Source organism: Pristiophorus japonicus, chromosome 4 (genome assembly GCF_044704955.1).
Source record: "Pristiophorus japonicus isolate sPriJap1 chromosome 4, sPriJap1.hap1, whole genome shotgun sequence".
NCBI lineage: Eukaryota > Metazoa > Chordata > Chondrichthyes > Pristiophoridae > Pristiophorus > Pristiophorus japonicus.
Genome location: NC_091980.1, coordinates 218,736,342 through 218,754,883, shown reverse-complemented (window position 1 = coordinate 218,754,883; position 18,542 = coordinate 218,736,342). Strand labels below are relative to the sequence as shown.

Below are 18,542 nucleotides of genomic sequence, written 5' to 3'. Positions count from 1 at the left end.
TAGTCGGCAGATTGATGTGATGGGTTCCATGATCTGGGACTCACGGCCACAGTTGCACTTCCGCTTGTGGAGCAGTTGGCCGCATAGTCCATGCTCTCTGCGGATTCGGTTGAGCGCTGTCCTGTCTTCAAAGGAAGTCAAAGCCAAGGACCACTGCTGTTGGATCAGTGATGAGGTGTCGGTTCTTTATGTTGCATGCGTCCCACGCTCCCGTCCACCTGGATAGTACGTCGATACCAGCTGTGAAGATTGGCTGCTGGTGTGATTTTAAGTGCTTTCCTGGTGTGATTTTAAGTGCTTTCCTGGTGGGTTTTTCAAGTCTTTGTGAATGGAAAGGTCGATGTTGCATATATTTTCCACCTCGGAGCACGGTGGTGTTGCGGCGAATGGCAGGCAAGACAGAGTGGGACAACAGTGGGAGTCACTCAGTTGGATTTAAGTGTCACTGACGGTCCTCATGGCGGTGTTTAGTTGCACATCCACGATCTTTATATGGCGGCTGCAGGACCATGAGACGGAGCAGTATTCTACAACAAAGTAGATTAGCGTCACTGTTGAGGTGCGAAGTGTTCTGACTGTGCTCTCCCATGATGTTCCAGCAAGTTTACAGACCAGGCTCACCCTGTTTTTTACTTTTTGGCCGGTGTTGGTGAAATGAGGCCAATAGGCGAGAGTCCTGTCCAAGGTGATGCCCAGATATTTTGGGTGTGCTTCATGGGTAAGTTGCCTTCCACAAAAGGAAACACAGAGTTCTTTCCTAGGTGGAATGCTGACACAACAGTCTTCTCTGGATTGGGGCGGAGGCGCCAGGTTCCGGAGGTCGCATTCCAGTAGTTCCAGGTCACTTGTGAGCATTTTACTTGCTTCCTCCAGCGTTGATGCCTGCGCCAGCAGAGCTGCCATCAGCACAGGTGAACTTCTGGGATTTGGTGCAGAGCATGTCCGCCGTATAAAAAAGGCCGGTCCGAGCATTGACCCAGTGGCAGACCATTGTTGAGTGTCCGTGTTTGGCTGGTCTCATCACCAAGATAGGCATGGAATTTCTGGTTGCTCGTTAGGGTGTTGATAAGCCAGTCTTGCGGCATTGGTATGGCCCTCATCTTGGCTCCTTTAAGTCCAAGGGTCGCAGACTTGAACGGATATGGCGGACAACTAGTTTAGCCATTCACTGCCCGATCTGGTTGGACCACAAAGCATCATCGGGCCCAGCTCTCGTCTGCCAAAATTGCTCACTATTTCAGAATAATTCTGAAATGCAAAGATAAACCCAAGCTTCTATTCTCTACAGTTAACCATCTTCTTAAACCTTTCTGCAGTCTCCTCCACCCTCAATTCCAACAAGTGTGAGGCGCTCATGGACATATTTGTCTCTAAGATTAAGACCATCCGTTAATAAGAACGTAAGAATTAGGAACAGGAGTAGGCCATCTAGCCCCTCGAGCCTGCTGCTTCTGCCGTTCAGCTGCTTCTGCGACTTCCCTTCCTTCCCCATGGCCAATGGGCCAAACGACCTCTAAGGTTCCCCTTTGCCCTAGCCCTGAACTCGCATCTTTTGCCAGATTCTCTCCAATCTCTCCTCATGATCTATCCGCGTTCATCTTGTCCACGAGACCCACTTCCTGCTCCATCGACCCTATTCCCACCTAACTGCTGTCCACTCAACTTCCTTTTCTGACTCCCATGTTCATTGACATTGTAAACGGTTCTCTCTCCTTAGGTATTGTCCCCCTCAAATCTGTCATCATCACCCCTTGATTCTAAAAAAAAAACCCGTGACCCTTCCGTCCTTGCAAACTACCCTCTCGCTCCCCATCTCCAACCTCCCTTTCCTCTCCAAAGACCTTGAATGTGTTGTTGCCTCACAAATCAGTGCCCATCTTTCCCATAACTCCATGTTTGAATCCCTCCAATCAGGTTTCTGCCCCTGCCATAGTACCTAAATGGCTCTCAAAGTCACAAATGACATCCTTTGTGACTGTGACAAAGGTAAACTATCCCTTATCGTCCTTCTTGACTTGTCTGCAGCCTTTAACATGGTTGACCACTCTATCCTTCTCCAACACCTCTCCACTGTCGTCCAGTTGGGTGGACTTCACTCGCCTGGTTCCATTATTATCTATCTAATCATAGCCAGAGAAATCACCAGCATTGTCTTCTCTTCTCTCTCCGACATTGTTACCTCTGGTGTCCCCCGAGGATCTATCCTTGGCCCCCTCCTTTTTCTCATCTACATGCTGCCCCTTGTCGACATCATCCGAAAATACAGCGTCAGTTTCCACATGTACACTGATGACGCCCAGTTCTACCTCATCACCACTTCTCTTGACCCCTCCACGGTCTTTTGTTTGGCCTTCACGAAGGAAGACACAAATAACCTTCTGGAAATACTAGGGGACCGAGGGTCTAGCGAGGAGGAGGAACTGAAGGAAATCCTTATTAGTCAGGAAATTGTATTAGAGAAATTGATGGGATTGAAGGCCGATAAATCCCCAGGGCCTGACAGGCTGCATCCCAGAGTACTTAAGGAAGTGGCCCTAGAAATAGTGGATGCATTGGTGATCATTTTCCAACAGTCTATCAACTCTGGATCAGTTCCTATGGACTGGAGGGTAGCTAATGTAACACCACTTTTTTAAAAAGGGAGCGAAAACGGGGAATTATAGACCAGTTCGCCTGACATCGATAGTGGGGAAAATATTGGAATCAATTATTAAAGATGAAATAGCATTTGGAAAGCAGTGACAGGATCGGTCCAAGTCAGCATGGATTTATGAAAGGGAAATCATGCTTGACAAAGCTTCTAGAATTTTTTGAGGATGTAACTAGTAGAGTGGACAAGGGAGAACCAGTGGATGAGGTGTATTGGACTTTCAAAAGGCTTTTGACAAAATCCCACACAAGAGATTGGTGTGCAAAATTAAAGCACATGGCATTGGGGTAATGTATTGACATGAATAAAGAACTGGTTGGCAGACAGGAAGCAGAGAGTCAGGATAAACGGGTCCTTTTCAGAATGGCAGTGACTAGTGGGATGCCGCAGGGCTCAGTGCTGGGACCACAGCTATTTACAATATACATCAATGATTTAGATGAAGGAATTGAGTGTAATATCTCCAAGTTTGCAGATGACACTAAGCTGGGTGGCAGTGTGAGCTGTGAGGAGGATGCTAAGAGGTGCAGGGTGACTTGGACAGGTTAGGTGAGTGGGCAAATGCGTGGCAGATGCAGTATAGTGTAGATAAATGTGAGGCTACCCACTTTGGTGGCAAAAACATGAAGGCAGAATATTATCTGAATGGTGACAGATTAGGAAAAGGGGAGTTGCAACAAGACCTGGGTGTCATGGTACATCAGTCATTGAAAGTTGGCATTCAGGTACAGCAGGCGGTGAAAAAGGCAAATGGCATGTTGGCCTTCATAGCTAGGAGATTTGAGTATACGAGCAGGGAGGTCTTACTGCAGTTGTACAGGGCCTTGGTGAGGCTACACCTGGAGTATTGTGTTCAGTTTTGGTCTCCTAAGCTAAGGAAGGACGTTCTTGCTATTGAGGGAGTGCAACGAAGGTTTACCAGACTGATTCCCGGGATGGCAGGACTGACATATGAGGAGAGACTGGATCGACTGGGCCTGTATTCACTGGAGTTTAGAAGAATGAGCGGGGATCTCATAGAAACATTTAAGATTCTGACGGGACTGGACAGTTTAGATGCGGGTAGAATCTTCCCGATGTTGGGGAAGTCCAGAACCAGGGGTCACAGTCTAAGGATAAGGGGTAAGCCATTTAGGACCGAGATGAGGAGAAACTTCTTCACGCAAAGAGTTGTTAACCTGTGGAATTCTCTACCGCAGAGAGTTGTTGATGCCAGTTCATTGGGTATATTCAAGAGGGAGTTAGATATGGCCTCTACGGCTAAAGGGATCAAGGGGTATGCAGAGAAAGCAGGAAAGGGGTATTGAGGTGAATGATCATCATGATCTTACTGAATGGTGGTGCAGGCTCCAATGGCCTACTCCTGCACCTATTTTCTATGTTTCTATGTCTCTAAATTGTCAGACTGTTTGTCCGACATCCAGTTCTGGACGAGCAGAAATTTTCTCCAATTCATTGTCGGGAAGACCGAAGCCACTGTTTTCGGTCTCCGCCACGAAGTCCGTTCCCTAGCCACTGACTCCATCCCTCTCCCTAACATCTGTCTGAGGCTGAACCACACTGTTCGCAACCTTGGTGCCATATTTGACCCTGAAATGAGCTTCCGACCACATAGCTGCAACATAACTAAGACCGCCTATTTCCACCTTCGTAATATCGCCCGTCCCCGCCCTTGCCTCCCATGTTCTATTCTACGTAAACTTGAGATCATCCAAAACTCGGCTGCCCATATGCTAACTCGCCAAGTCCCATTCACCCATCACCCCTATGCTCGCTGACCGATATTCGTTCCCGGTTAAGCAATGGCTCGATTTCAAAATTCACATCCTTGTCTTCAAATCCCTTCATGGCCTCGCCCCTCCCTATCTCTAATCTCCTCCAACCCCAAAACCCCCAGAGATAACTGCGCTCCTCTAATTCTGCCCTCTTGAGCAGCGTTGATTATAATCGCTCAACCATTGTTGGCCTTGCCTTCTGTTGCCGAGGCCCTTGGCTCTGAAACTCCCTCCTTAAATCTCTCTGCCTCTCTTTCCTCTTTTAACACACTCCTTAAAACTGACCTCTTTGACCAAGATTTTGGTCATCTGCCTTAATTTCTCCTTATGTGGCTCAGAGTCAAACTTTTTGTCTTATAATACTCCTGCCTTCAGAGAAGTTCAGGGTTTTGGTGGGTTCTCACTATCACGCTAATCTGCCATCATCTAGGGAATCCACAAGTGATGTTGCTGTATCAGGATCTTGAGTGACATTGTACTATGCCAGTAGTCTCTTGCTTTCCTGGGACCAGCATGGCACGTATTCTTTCCTGTAGCCACTCAGGAAGCTTCCGGCGGCCGGGGAGCGGAAGAGCAACGTGGCGGCCTGGCCCAGCAGGCTGAGAGGCCCCCGGCCTGCGAGCACCATCGGAGCAGGCCGGGGAGCGGAAAGAGCAGCATTGCGGCATACCACTCCAGGGAGCAGCACGTGCTGGAGCAGGAGAGCAACGTCACCAAGATCCACATCGGTGATTGGAGCGTGGGCAGATACAGCAAGAGCAGTGAGGTCGGGGCGAAGGAGCGGTGAGAGATTGTAGAGGGTCGCGATCGGGGCCCAGGAGAGACGTGCATTCAGGGCCAGGGACCCAGGGACAGAACGGGCCAGCCCACACTGCGATGTGTGTGTGCACTAGGTCCGTGCAGCAGAGCTGGTCTGCAGTCGTCTTGGTTAATCCTTGCCACGGGACCAAGACCTCTGTCAAGCCATGTGGTGGCTGGTGCACAACGGTCACCACACGTTAAAAAAATCCACGCACAGGCATCTTCCACCCTTCAACATGTAGTTCGGGACCTGGAATATTAGGTTCTTCATTGAAACACCTGTGAATTGTTTGACGTGGAAGCAAATCATCCTTGATTCGAGGGACTGCCTATGATGATAAAGCAACATGCCAAAATTTAACATTTCTATTAAGTCAACATTATTTCCATATATAATGGTAGAATCTCAAACAGGTAGAGTGTCCAAAATCTGGAAACCTCGGGACCGAGGCCGTTCCAGATTTCAGGTATTTCCGGATTTCGGATCGTCTTTCCGACGTTCCAAATCTGGAAACGCCTGGGCTGTGGTAAGTGTGCTGCAACGGTAGGGTGGGGTGGTCGGCGGAGGGTCCGGGGCGGTGGCGGAGGGGTGGAGGCGACGGCCGGGGCAGAGGGTGTGTGATACATAGAAACATAGAAAATAGGTGCAGGAGCAGGCCATTCAGCCCTTCTAGTCTGCACCGCCATTCAATGAGTTCATGGCTGAACATGAAACTTCAGTACCCCCTTCCTGCTTTCTCGCCATAACCCTTGATCCCCCGAGTAGTAAGGACTTCATCTAACTCCCTTTTGAATATATTTAGTGAATTGGCCTCAACTACTTTCTGTGGTAGAGAATTCCACAGGTTCACCACTCTCTGGGTGAAGAAGTTTCTCCTCATCTCGGTCCTAAATGGCTTACCCCTTATCCTTAGACTGTGATCCCTGGTTCTGGACTTCCCCAACATTGGGAACATTCTTTCTGCATCTAACCTGTCTAAACCCGTCAGAATTTTAAACGTTTCTATGAGGTCCCCTCTCATTCTTCTGAACTCCAGTGAATACAAGCCCAGTTGATCCAATCTTTCTTGATAGGTCAGTCCCGCCATCCCGGGAATCAGTCTGGTGAACCTTCGCTGCACTCCCTCAATAGCAAGAATGTCCTTCCTCAAGTTAGGAGACCAAAACTGTACACAATACTCCAGGTGTGGCCTCACCAAGGCCCTGTACAACTGTAGCAACACCTCCCTGCCCCTGTATTCAAATCCCCTCGCTATGAAGGCCAACATGCCATTTGCTTTCTTAACCGCCTGCTGTACCTGCATGCTAACCTTCAATGACTGATGTACCATGACACCCAGGTCTCGTTGCACCTTCCCTTTTCCTAATCTGTCACCATTCAGATAATAGTCTGTCTCTCTGTTTTTACCACCAAAGTGGATAACCTCACATTTATCCACATTATACTTCATCTGCCATGCATTTGCCCACTCACCTAACCTATCCAAGTCACTCTGCAGCCTAATAGCATCCTCCTCGCAGCTCACACTGCCACCCAACTTAGTATCATCCGCAAATTTGGAGATACTGCATTTAATCCCCTCGTCTAAATCATTAATGTACAATGTAAACAGCTGGGGCCCCAGCACAGAACCTTGCGGCACTCCACTAGTCACTGCCTGCCATTCTGAAAAGTACCCGTTTACTCCTACTCTTTGCTTCCTGTCTGACAACCAGTTCTCAATGATGGAGGTTGGCGGGTCCAGGAAAAACCTCCATTGAAGACCTGCAAAAAAGGTAATTAAAGTTTATTTTTTAATTCTTTTTCAGCGATATATTTAGGTAAGGTTTTGTGAATTTTTATTTTTTTTGAATTTTTGGGGAGTGTTTGCACCCCCCTCCCTAGACCCAACTCACAGCGGTAATCGTTTTTTCAAAAATGTCCGGATTTCGGAACATTTTTCGCATTCCAGACAACCCCTCCACGGATCAACACGATGCCTGGATTTTGGACCATTCCGAATTTTGTAACTCCGGATTTCGGATGCTCAACCTGTACTGGGCGAATATTCCCTTCTAAGCAAATGTTCACATTTAACTGGCATATACCATATTCCATTATCCTGCATAATCTTCAAGTAACAAATCACACACACAGAAAACAGATGTTGAAGACCAGTATTAAGCCTTATAAAATAGGGCAAATCACACACTGATATAATTAGATTTAACATGTCAGAGCACTTTTAAACAATTATACCACATCCCTAGCCCACTAAACATCACATTTTATACACACATACTCAGACAGACAAAAGTTATTGTTTTTACCAAGTATTGGGTTAAACAAGCTGGTCTCCTTTGAGAAATTCGGAAATATGTGAGGCAGATAGTATTTCTTGAAATTTGCAAATAAGAATGCAAACCCTTTCTCCTGATTTTCTTTGTCTTTCCATTCTAATCCCTTTGCCTGTAAACAAATTTACGAAGAAGTTGCTTAATTTATTTAGCACGTTAATATACTACACATAGATCATAATAGAAATAAAATCCTCATGCTACAGCCAACCTTGTAACAAAACTGAAGCTTCAACCAATGCTCTGAAGCACATACTGGTTTTCACAATAAATATATACCTAATTTATTGTCCAGTCATTCCATTGGAGATGGGGCAGCATGCAACATGGTTTGGTAAAGGAAACGTTCTGGAGCTTCCACTAGGTCGTGCTGCTTTTTCAATACATTTCGCCCCAAATCAGCCAAACCTGCATAAAAGATCCCAGATTTTCAAGCGCAAATTGAGTTTCCACGATCTTTTGTGCTAGATTAAAAAACATTGCACTCGATGATGGCCCCTCCCACAAAGCTGGCCATGCCCCAGATTGAATGGATCATCATTGCGATTTTCTGCCAATTGTGCCTGTTTGCAGGCCTTCGAGGAGGCTCTTAAAATTAAGCATGTTTTTAGGCTCAAGGACACTAATAGGCACGTTTTAAAAGCTTTTGAATATAACTTTATTTTTTTTATTAAGAAACTGACTACTGTACACAAATATTACAAAAACTACAAAATCATTTGGTTGTAAGTTACTTTCAGTTATTTAATATCAGGTTACTCACAGCTGGTGGACTAGACATTCATTAAAAATGCTTATTTTTTGGTGATAAACCCATTCTCAGCTGTATTAATCAAACTGCACCAAGTTACCACTCTTAAATAAACCAAGCAATGTTTGTTTAAAACAATTTTTTTTAAATTCCATTTTAAAACGCTGCCAGATTGTGCTGGTTCATGGCATATTTTACGTTCAGCGACATGCAAATTAGTTTGAGCGGAAACTTGGGGAGAAAAACACCTCGCAAAACTAGCACAATTTTGGGCGGAATTTCTGCTCGGAATACTGATTGGGCCCAAAGTTGAAACTCCAGGCCGTAACATTTCTTCCCTTTACACTTTTACACTACTGGAATGAACCTGACTGTAGACACAAAGTTCCCCTCCATGTGCTGCATTCTACAGTGCAAACCAGTTGACCTACAGTATCCTGGTATTATCAGAGACGCACAGCGTCAGAGGGCGCAGCGCTAAGGGAGGCACTGTACACCTCTCTTGGCGCAAGGAAGGGAAACTCCCGAGCTAAAGAGCCGGGCCGTGAGTGCTCAGAGAGGACTGGGAGGCTGTGGGGAAGAGAAACCTAAAAAAAAACCACAAAAACATTCCTAAAACTTTGCCCACGCCACCGCAACACAAGTCGCACAAAAATTTAAAACAAAAAATACTCGCACTTACTTTTGTAGTACTTGACCTTCCCTTCCGCCGCCAGGATCGCTGGACCACCGATTTCCCAGGCGGTCATTGCGGGCGCACTTCCAGGCGGACGAGTCAGGCAAGACTCAAAGCTCACGCCGGTGTCGCAATCAGGGACATTGCACACCCGGTGCAGCTCTTCCCGGCGGTGCTGCTCAGTGCCGCCGCAAAACCCAACCGGAGGTTCGCGGCGGGGAACTGGAGACCTCACTGCTGCCTTTCACACCGCTCCGGGGTGAAACCCAGAATGCAAAGGACTGGAAAATCCAGCCCTAGGTGAGTATTAGCAGCGCAAAGCACTGACTCTCTCTCTCTCTCCAACCAAAAAAAACCCATCTCCCATCATAAATACAAGTTTAACAGAAACCCATTAACAGCCTGGTTATTAAACAGAAATTTTAAGATCTCTACGTTTACTTAATGCAGAGGTCCTCGGGTGCGATGACGTTATCAGGATCAGGCCGGGGGGGGGGGAAACACAAGGAAGAAGTTAGCTGTAATTCACTAACAGGTAATGCCTGCAACCATGTATTTTTTCCATTGGTAGCACTATAGCCCTCCCCTCAACTCTGACAGGCTGGCTCCTGATGCATCTCTCTCCGCAACTCGGGCATCCTCTGCAAACAATTGCAGTTAACAGGTCTTTTCAATACTCCTCCGTTTAAATGGGTTTATTTCATTTTTCCTTCTGATCTAAACCTTTGTGCAGCATAAATTTATTTTCAAATGAGCCCTGCTCCCATAGATAAATAGAAATATAGCAGCAAATCGCTGCTCCCACTCCAGACTTTGCTTCAAAAAATCTGTTAAAGGCTCTTTGCCCCATGACCTGTAGCTTTGTGGAGCGACTGGTTTCTTTTACCTCTGCATCAAAAGGCCTCATGATCCCGATTCCCTGTAATGTTCAGAGGGAATCATTAAATACCCTCCTTTAAAAACTCGTCTCTGCTTCAAAACTCATTTTATTGCCCAATGCTCTGCACCTTGCTGGAAAGTTTGTTTTGCCCTGCTTGGATTTCATGTTGTTGCTTGCCTGGCACCATTTTAATTCTGAGAAATAAATTTATAATAGCATCCGCACTCCTACGTTCTTAAGTTTCCACAAAGAAAATTACGCTTGTATTTTACCACCTCCAAATCAAACCAATGATTCATTACCCCCAGTTCCACCCTGAAACAAACTGCCCACAGATTCATTCTAGTTCTGTATACACAGAGGATTGTTCATCCTTCTCCCAGCTTGCATCTCCAACCTGCAAAAGGGGTCCCACAGTTTTCCTTTCAGTGAAGTTGCTTATACTGTCATGGTGGCCAGGAGATTCCTTATATCTGCTCAAGCTTCGCGGACGTTACTTCATGTAAACTGCTTTCCACTGCACTTCTGGCAAAGTAATGCCAGCGAAGCAGGAGCAGAAGCAGATATGAGGAACTTATTGGCTAATGAGTTCTAATATTATTGGACTTTATATTAAAAACACAAAAGCGTTAAGTGTGCAGAATTAAACAGCTGAAAGTGATAAAACTGCTGAAGTATTCTGAATTATATCTACACTAACATTAATTATGCATAAATATTGTTTCTTCAAGGGGGAGGGGAAGAGGCTAGCATGACACAGGGGACATGAATTCCTCAAGAGTGGTCAGCGTACAAAAAGTTTGAGAACCACTGGCTTAATGAACTGGAAAGAAAACTGTAGGTATGCCGTAAAGTGAGATTATGACCAATATTGGCAGAGGTCTGGGATCAATTTGCCTACCGATAGCTTCTCTATCTGACATTTAAAGAGGAAACCAAGAAAATTATTAAAAATAATTCTATGCAATATTGATAAAAATACAGTAGTTGTTAGTTTAGTAGTAGAATAATTAGACTTAATTAACAGGGTTTAGTAGGGTTAGTACAATAAAGCGTCTACCTGGATTACCATATATTTTAGCAGTGCGTCAAGAAAGTAGCTTGTAAGATCATCTTGTCCTTTGTCTCCAGATTGTGGGGCTACAAGGGGAGTGATTTCTTCTGGAGTGACTTGAGCTGTCAGGTAAATATAAAAATACAACACTGATCATGTGCCAAAAACATTATACTGTGTATATTTAAATATAGAATATATTTTATTTATAGACAAGACGATAATCCTCTCAAATTCTCACTGACACAAATCTGTCCTTTAAAACACAAGTTTAACATCTCTCTTTTTGTACTGGTTTATTTACCATGATACTAACAGCAGTGAGTACACCACATACATTCCTATCTGGCTCGATACTATGATCAATGAATAAGTAATATGTGGCGTTTCTTTGTTTCCCCCTTCGATCAAGGCAACGGATGGATTTGAAAACAAGGGCGAGAATTTTTAAATTGAGACACTGCCGGACTGGGAGCCAATGTAGCTCAGCGAGCACAGGGGTTATGGGTGAACAGGACTTGGTGCTAGCTAGGTTATGAGCAGCTGAGTTTTCGGATGAGATGAAGTTTATGGAGAGTGGAAGAAAGCATTGGAATAGTCAAATCTAGAGGTAACAAAGGCGTGTAAGAGGGTTTCAGCAGTAGACGAGCTGAGACAGGGGCGGAGTCGGTCGATGTTACGGTGGTGGAAGTAGGTGATCTTGGCAACGAAGCAGATGTGGTCGGAAGCTCATCTCGGGGTCAAATACGACACCAAGACTGCGAACGGTCTAGTTCAGCTTCAGGCAGTCGCCAGGGAGAGGGATGGAGACGGTGGCTAGAGAATGGAAGCTGTGGCAGGGACCAAAGACAATGGTTTCGGTCTTCCTAATACTTATTGGGAGGAAATTTCTGCTCATCCAGTACTGGATGTCGGACAAGCAGTGCAACAAATTAGAGACAGTAGAAGGGTCGAGGGAGGTGGTGGTGGTACAGTAGAGCTGGGTGTTATCAGCGTACATGTGGAACCTGATGTTGTGTTTTCCGATGATGCAGATGAGAAATAGGAGGGGGCCCCAAGGATAAATCCTTGGTGGACTCCAGAGGAAAGAGAACCATTTACAATATCAAGTAACAGGGGGGGCCAGGAAGAGAAGTTTGGTGGTCAGCGGTTTGGTGGAAATAGGGTCGAGGAAACAGGAGGACTCATGAACAAGATGAGCTGTGAGAGGGCATATGGGGAAAAATAGGAGAGAAACTAGAGAAAGATGAGAGTTCAGGGCGAGGGCAATGTGCACTAGAGTCTGTATTATTTCTATTCTGTTGATGAAGCTCTGTTATTTTTCAACATTTATTTAGATATTTTGATTTGTCTCCATTATTGACCTGCCAGTGAGAGGAGAAAGCATAATGAAACGTAATGAAAACACCACCGTCTTCCGTCACAAGAGATGTTAAATTCCAGAAGTTCATTTTATGGTGAAATTATGGGGCAAGCCAAAACAAATCCTAAACACCTTTCCTTTAATTCTCATCCCATAAATAGATGCTTAGTTGTTTTCTTAGATCAAAATGTGAGATTTAGTATAGTTCTGAGAGACTGTCAGAAGTAATTGTTGCACTTGGGATTTTCAACTATCTTGTCGTAGGAGAATCAGGATATGGTTTTAACTTAGTTTAAATTCACAAAGGTTTACAATCAAATTTGCAGCCAGGGCTTCGGGGTGGTGCGGTGTGAGAGGGAAGATAAAGTTGTATATTCGAGCCAATCCAGACACATCAATCTGTGGAATAATTGCTGTGTTTAGAGATCAGACAACTGAAGGCCATTCAGGAGCTTTGTATTAGGATAACCTTATTCATTTCAAAAATGTGTGTGAGTGTGTGTGTTAACATTAGACAATTTAATTGGCAGCTTCACTGACTGACCCCCAGTCAAAAAGAGGGTCAAATAGCCAACTTCTAGCCCAGCTAAAGGACAAAAGAAAGAACAAGCACATGTTCACGGTTAGCTGGCAAGAACTGTAGAAAGAAGCAGACAAGGCCCCAAGGATGACTAGGCTCATAGCCTTGGTCTGATTGAGTGAAAGGGTGGATCAAAATAAATTAATTAGCTCAATAACAGTGACAGTGTGGTGAGTTCTGTTTGTTACATTGAAATTACGTTATAAAGTTAGATGAGGTTTACTATAATCTATACATTCAGTTGCTGACTGTAAAATAAGACACTTTAATAATTGGTACCTAGCCTTGTATCATCAAAGTATTAATTATTCCATCTATCGGTAGATTGTAGTAGTGAATGCAAGCTCACGTGCGAGGATCACAATATTCAGTTCATATATCATGGGGATCTTGTTACAGCTTGAGTCATGCCATCATATAACAAGATATTTGACACATTGTGTCCCTGTGGATTTCCAATGCTGGCACTGGCCAATTGGAAGAAGTTATTCATGTAATTTGCCAGGTCAAGTATTTTGTTGGATAGCACTGAATGGTTTGTATAGAATGATTACAAATGATCACAGTACACAAAACAATTGAATTTTTAAATGAGCTAAATAATTACCATCAAATGGAGTTAATTTGCAGCAACAGTACATAGCGATAGCAATTTTCATTTAAACTCACTTAGCGACCTCAGGAATAAGAAATTTAAGTTGTATTAAAACACACCACACTTGCTACTTATACTACTGCAATTAGTCTGATAAAAGCATTTCTTGGTGCAATCCCCTGGAACTGTACAAATAATTCCTAAGAGTTTATTTTTCTGATAACAGTTTAGTTCTTTGGAGACTACGCCTAAATATACACATGCCAGTAGTTTCAGATTTACAACATTAAATGGATTTCTAAATTTTAAATCTATTACATAACAGGCTGAGGAGTGACCCAAGGGAGATCTTCAAAATTATGAAAGATTTTGATAAGATTGATAAGAGTAGGCACAGAGAGGGAGTGTTGCCACTTGTGTGGAAGAAGAAAACTAGAGGGCACCAAGTCAAGATAGTCACTGAAAAATCAAATAGTGAATTCAGAAGAAACATCTTTACCCAAAGAGTGGCGAGAACTTGTTACCACAGGGAGTAGTTGAGACTAATAGTATGATGCATTAAGGGATGCTCGGTAAGTATATGAGGGAGAAGGGAACAGAAGGTTATGTTGATAGAGTTAGATGAGGAAGGATGGGAGGAGGCTAGAGTGGTCAAGAAACGCTGGCATGGACTGGTGAGGCCAAATGGTCTGTTTCTCTGCTGTATATTCTATGCAAGTCTATGTCATCATAGGCAGTCCCTTGGAATCGAGGAAGACTTGCTTCCACTCTTAGAATGAGTCCTGAGGTGGCTGAACAGCCCAATACAATAGCCACAGTCCCTGCCACAGGTGGGACAGACAGTTGTTGAGGGTAAAGGAGGGTGGGACAGGTTTGCCGCAGGTTTGCATGCAGAAGACCTGTGCTGGTCTTCTGCATGCAATCGGCGATGAGATTCGAGGTGCTCAGCGTCCTCCCAAATGCACTTCCTCCACTTAGGGCGGTCTTTGGCCAGGGACTCCCAGGTGTTGGTGGGGATGTTGCACTTTAGCAGGGAGGCTTTGAGGGTGTCCTTGTAACATTTCCTCTGTCCACCTTTGGTTCATTTGTCATGAAGGAGTTCCGAGTAGAGTGCTTGCTTTGGGAGTCTCGTGTCTGGCATGCGGACAATGTGGCCTGCCCAGCAGAGCTGATCAGCGGAGCTGATTCTATGTAAACTGATGTTGGATGAGTCTTTAAAAATGGTATTTGAAAATAGTTCTCCCTTTCCGATTTGCAGTTTTACTACAACATTGCATGATCAAAAGGTAGACTGATTAACACTTGGGTGCAACGAGATCAAATAAGAATTGTTAAGCTGTTTTATTTTACAGTCAATAGATACTTATAGTGCAATTACATTAGAATTGAAAGCATAATTGCATTTGGTATGATTGGTGCATGACATTTACAACTATCAGTACTGTTCAACAATAAGGTGGTGGGGAAAGGCAAATTTCAGGACACTAGTGAAAGGCCAACATAGAAAATACACAGTTCTTACTATCTTGAAGATGAAGTGGAGAGTTAATCAGATTGTCGAGTGTTCGAGGCCCCTGCTCTGATGGCAGAGGTGGGAAGCCAGGGATAAGGCAGGCAAAAATCAGTAGCTGTTCTTCAGTGCAATTTTGCTGGAGTGCTTGCATCCACAACAAAAAGAGACGCACACCTTCTCTACGAATCTGAAATGGATAGAATATTAATGCAATTTTCAAAAAATTCAAATTACAAATTTAAAAATAACAGGTATGAAAATTGTTTTACATTTTTATTTAAGCACTTAATTCCTTACTTAACTAATAAAATTTAATAGCACAATTAACGGTTGAAAAAAATAAAGCTAAACAGAAAACTCAATTTTCCTGAAAGCTTTTTTTTGGCGTACTTGAAGAGTTATGCCCGTTTTTTTGTGGCCCAAGTGCGCCAAAGAAAAATGTTCTGTTTCCCCATTGCATTTCTTCATTTTGGTGCAACATAATCTGTCCTTTAGTTTTGGGGCTGGAGCCTTCATCTGCGACAAAAAGATCGGGTTGCCACAGTAACCAGGGACACAATGCGGGCGGAGGCTGGAAAGTGAAACATAACAGCCAGCTCGCAACCTGCACAAGCACCTTAAAATACATTGCAGCAACTTCACAAACACATTAAAATACATTGCAGCAACTTACCTCCATTAAATTATTAAAGTCCCCCCCCCCCCCCCCCCCATGCCGATCCTCGTTCCTATCCCAGGCCAAAGGGGCTCACGCTCAGCTCCCCTGCCCCTGGCCGAATGACCTCCCGATCCACTTCCCCGCCCATAGCCCTGGGCAAATGGCCTCCAGGTCCGCTTCCCCGCCCTGGCCGAGTGGTCTCCCGGTCCGCACCCCCGCACCTATCCCAGGCCGAACGGTCTCCTGGTCCGAGTCCCCGCACCAATCTCAGGCCGAATGGCCTCCTCCCTCCCGGTCCCCGCACCTAACTTTAAAAGTAACAGGTATGAAAATTGTTTTACATTTTTATTTAAACACTTAATTCCTTACTTAACTAATAAAATTTAATAGCACAATTAACGGTTGAAAAAAATAATGCTAAACAGAGGGCTCAATTTTCCTGAAAGCTTTTTTTTGGCGTACTTTAAGAGTTACGCCTGTTTTTTTGTGGCCCAAGTGCACCAAAGAAAAATGTTCTGTTTCCCCATTGCATTTCTTCATTTTGGTGCAACCTAATCTGTCCTTTAGTTTTGGGGCTGGAGCCTTGATCGGCGACAAAAAGATCGGGTTGCCACAGTAACCCTCTCTCTTACCTCTTCTGCTACACTTACTTGCGCGATTTCCTTAAATCTCCAGAAGGTTTTTCTACACATACGCTGGCCGAAAAACTGGAGTAACTCTCATCTGGTCAAACTTTCCTAAATGGCCAGAATTGGAGCGGGTGGCAGCTTACGCCCCCTTTGGCTGAAAAAAAAACGTACCTAAAAAAATCGTAACTAACTAACTAGCTGGTACAAATTGATTGGGGAAACTGTTTTTTTTTTAATAAACTTAGGCCAAAAAAAGTGTCCTTCGCCAAAAAAATGGCACAAATCACTGGGGAAAATTGAGCCCCAAGTGTTGCGCATGCAACTCATGAAAGGTTTTCAGTGTTTAAAGTACAATTTAAAGGACTGAACATCTCAAAGGTGCATAATATTATGGCTTTTAAGAACACAAGAATTAGGAGCAGGGGCAGGCCATACGGCCCTTCAAACCTGCACCATCATTCAATGAGATCATGGCTGATCTTCAACATTAACCACACTTTCCTGCCTGATTCCCATAACCCTGGATTCCTCTAGAGTCCAAAAATCTATCTATCTCAGCCTTGATTATATTCAATGACTCACCACCCATAGCCCTTTGGGGTAGAGAATTCCAAAGATTCACAACCCTTCAAGTGAAGAAATCCCTCCTCATCTCAGTTTTAAATGGCTGACCCCTTATCCTGAGACTATGCCTCCTAGTTCTAGACTCTCCAGCCAGGTAAACAACCTCCCAGCATCTACCCTGTCAATTCCCCCTCAATCTTATATGTTTCAATGAGATCACCTTTCATTCTTCTAAACTCCAGAGAGTATAGGCCCAATCTACTCAATCTCCCCTCACAGGACAATACTCTCATCCCAGGGATCAATCGAGTGAACCTTCGTTGCACCGCCTCGAAGGTATGTATGTCCTTTCTCAGATAAGTAGACCAAAACTGTGCACAATATTCCAGGTGTGGTCTCACCAAAGCCCTGTACAATTATAGTAAGACTTCCTTATTCTTGGACTACAACCCCTTTGCAATAAAGGCCAACAAGCCATTTGCTTTCCTAATTGCTTGCTGTACCTGCATGCTAACTTTACAAACACACCTAAATCTCTGAACACCAATATTTAATAGTTTCTCACCATTTAAACTGTTGTGTATCTGTAAAGCATGCACTCCCATGTTCCACCACCACTCCCATGCTCATCCCCTGAAGTCCCAAGGGATCCCAGCATCCCTTGGGAGCACTGTATAAAAGCCGGCCCCCTAAGGCCTGTTCCTCCCTCAGGAGTGTCTTATGAAAGACTGAGGTTACTGTTACTTTAACCTCCCTTTGTGCAGCCTCATCTGTGTTAGGAACACAACAACTGGCGACGAGAATACGAATCCAACGCAAAGATGCAGCAAACCGTGGACATCCTGGAGAAGTTCTCGGAGGTTGAGGACTGGGAAGCCTATGTCGAACGGCTAGACCAGTACTTTGTAGCCAACCAGCTGGACGGAGAAGGAAGCGCTGCAAAAAGGAGAGCGGTCCTCCTCACGGTCTGCGGGGCACCAACCTACAGCCTCATGAAGAATCTTCTGGCTCCGGTGAAACCCACAAATAAGTCGTATGAGGAACTGTGTACACTGGTTCGGGAGCATCTTAACCAGAGGGAGAGCGTGCTGATGGTGAGGTATCGGTTCTACACGTGCCAACGATCTGAAGGTCAGGAAGTGGCGAGCTACGTCACCGAGCTAAGGCGACTTGCAGGACAATGTGAGTTTGATGGCTACCTGGAGCAAATGCTCACAGACTTTTTTGTACTGGGCATTGGCCACGAGACCATCCTACAAAAACTTTTGACTGTAGAGACACCGACCCACAGTAAGGCCATTGCGATAGCACAGACGATTATGTCCACCAATGATAACACCAAACAAATCTCTCAGCACACAAGTGCTAGTAATGTTCATAAATTAACTGGAATTGTGTTTGCGAGCAGAAATGTACAGGACAGAACCCACGATTCTGCAACTGCCAGCAGGCCTTAGGTGACCCAGATGACTCAGAGTCCCCAACAAAGGATGAACATGCAAAGCAATTCACACCATGTTGGCGTTGTGGAGGCTTCCATTCAGCCTATTCATACCGCTTCAAAGGGTATGTTTCCAAGAGCTGTGGAACAATGGGGCACCTCCAGCGAGCTTGCAAACGAGCTGCAAGCTCTGCAAAACCTGCTAACCACCACGTGGCAGAGGAATATCGGTCCATGGTGGATCAAAGCAATTTCGAGCCTCAGAGAAAGCAGAT

At 44.8% G+C, this 18,542-nt stretch overlaps 1 protein-coding gene across 8 annotated transcripts in view; it reads right to left on the bottom strand.

Moving 5' to 3' along the window:
- The window catches only part of ralgapa1 (Ral GTPase activating protein catalytic subunit alpha 1), a 298,072-nt gene that overhangs the window by 211,973 nt on the left and 67,557 nt on the right, over positions 1–18,542 (bottom strand). For all 8 annotated transcript variants that reach the window (XM_070879109.1, XM_070879113.1, XM_070879112.1 and 5 more), the window contains exons 6-8: positions 14,985–15,162; positions 10,940–11,046; positions 7,537–7,675 (exon numbers count right to left, since the gene is read on the bottom strand). In XM_070879109.1, coding sequence (XP_070735210.1) covers positions 7,537–7,675; positions 10,940–11,046; positions 14,985–15,162 — 424 coding nt within the window. The remainder of the gene's footprint in view (positions 1–7,536; positions 7,676–10,939; positions 11,047–14,984; positions 15,163–18,542) is intronic.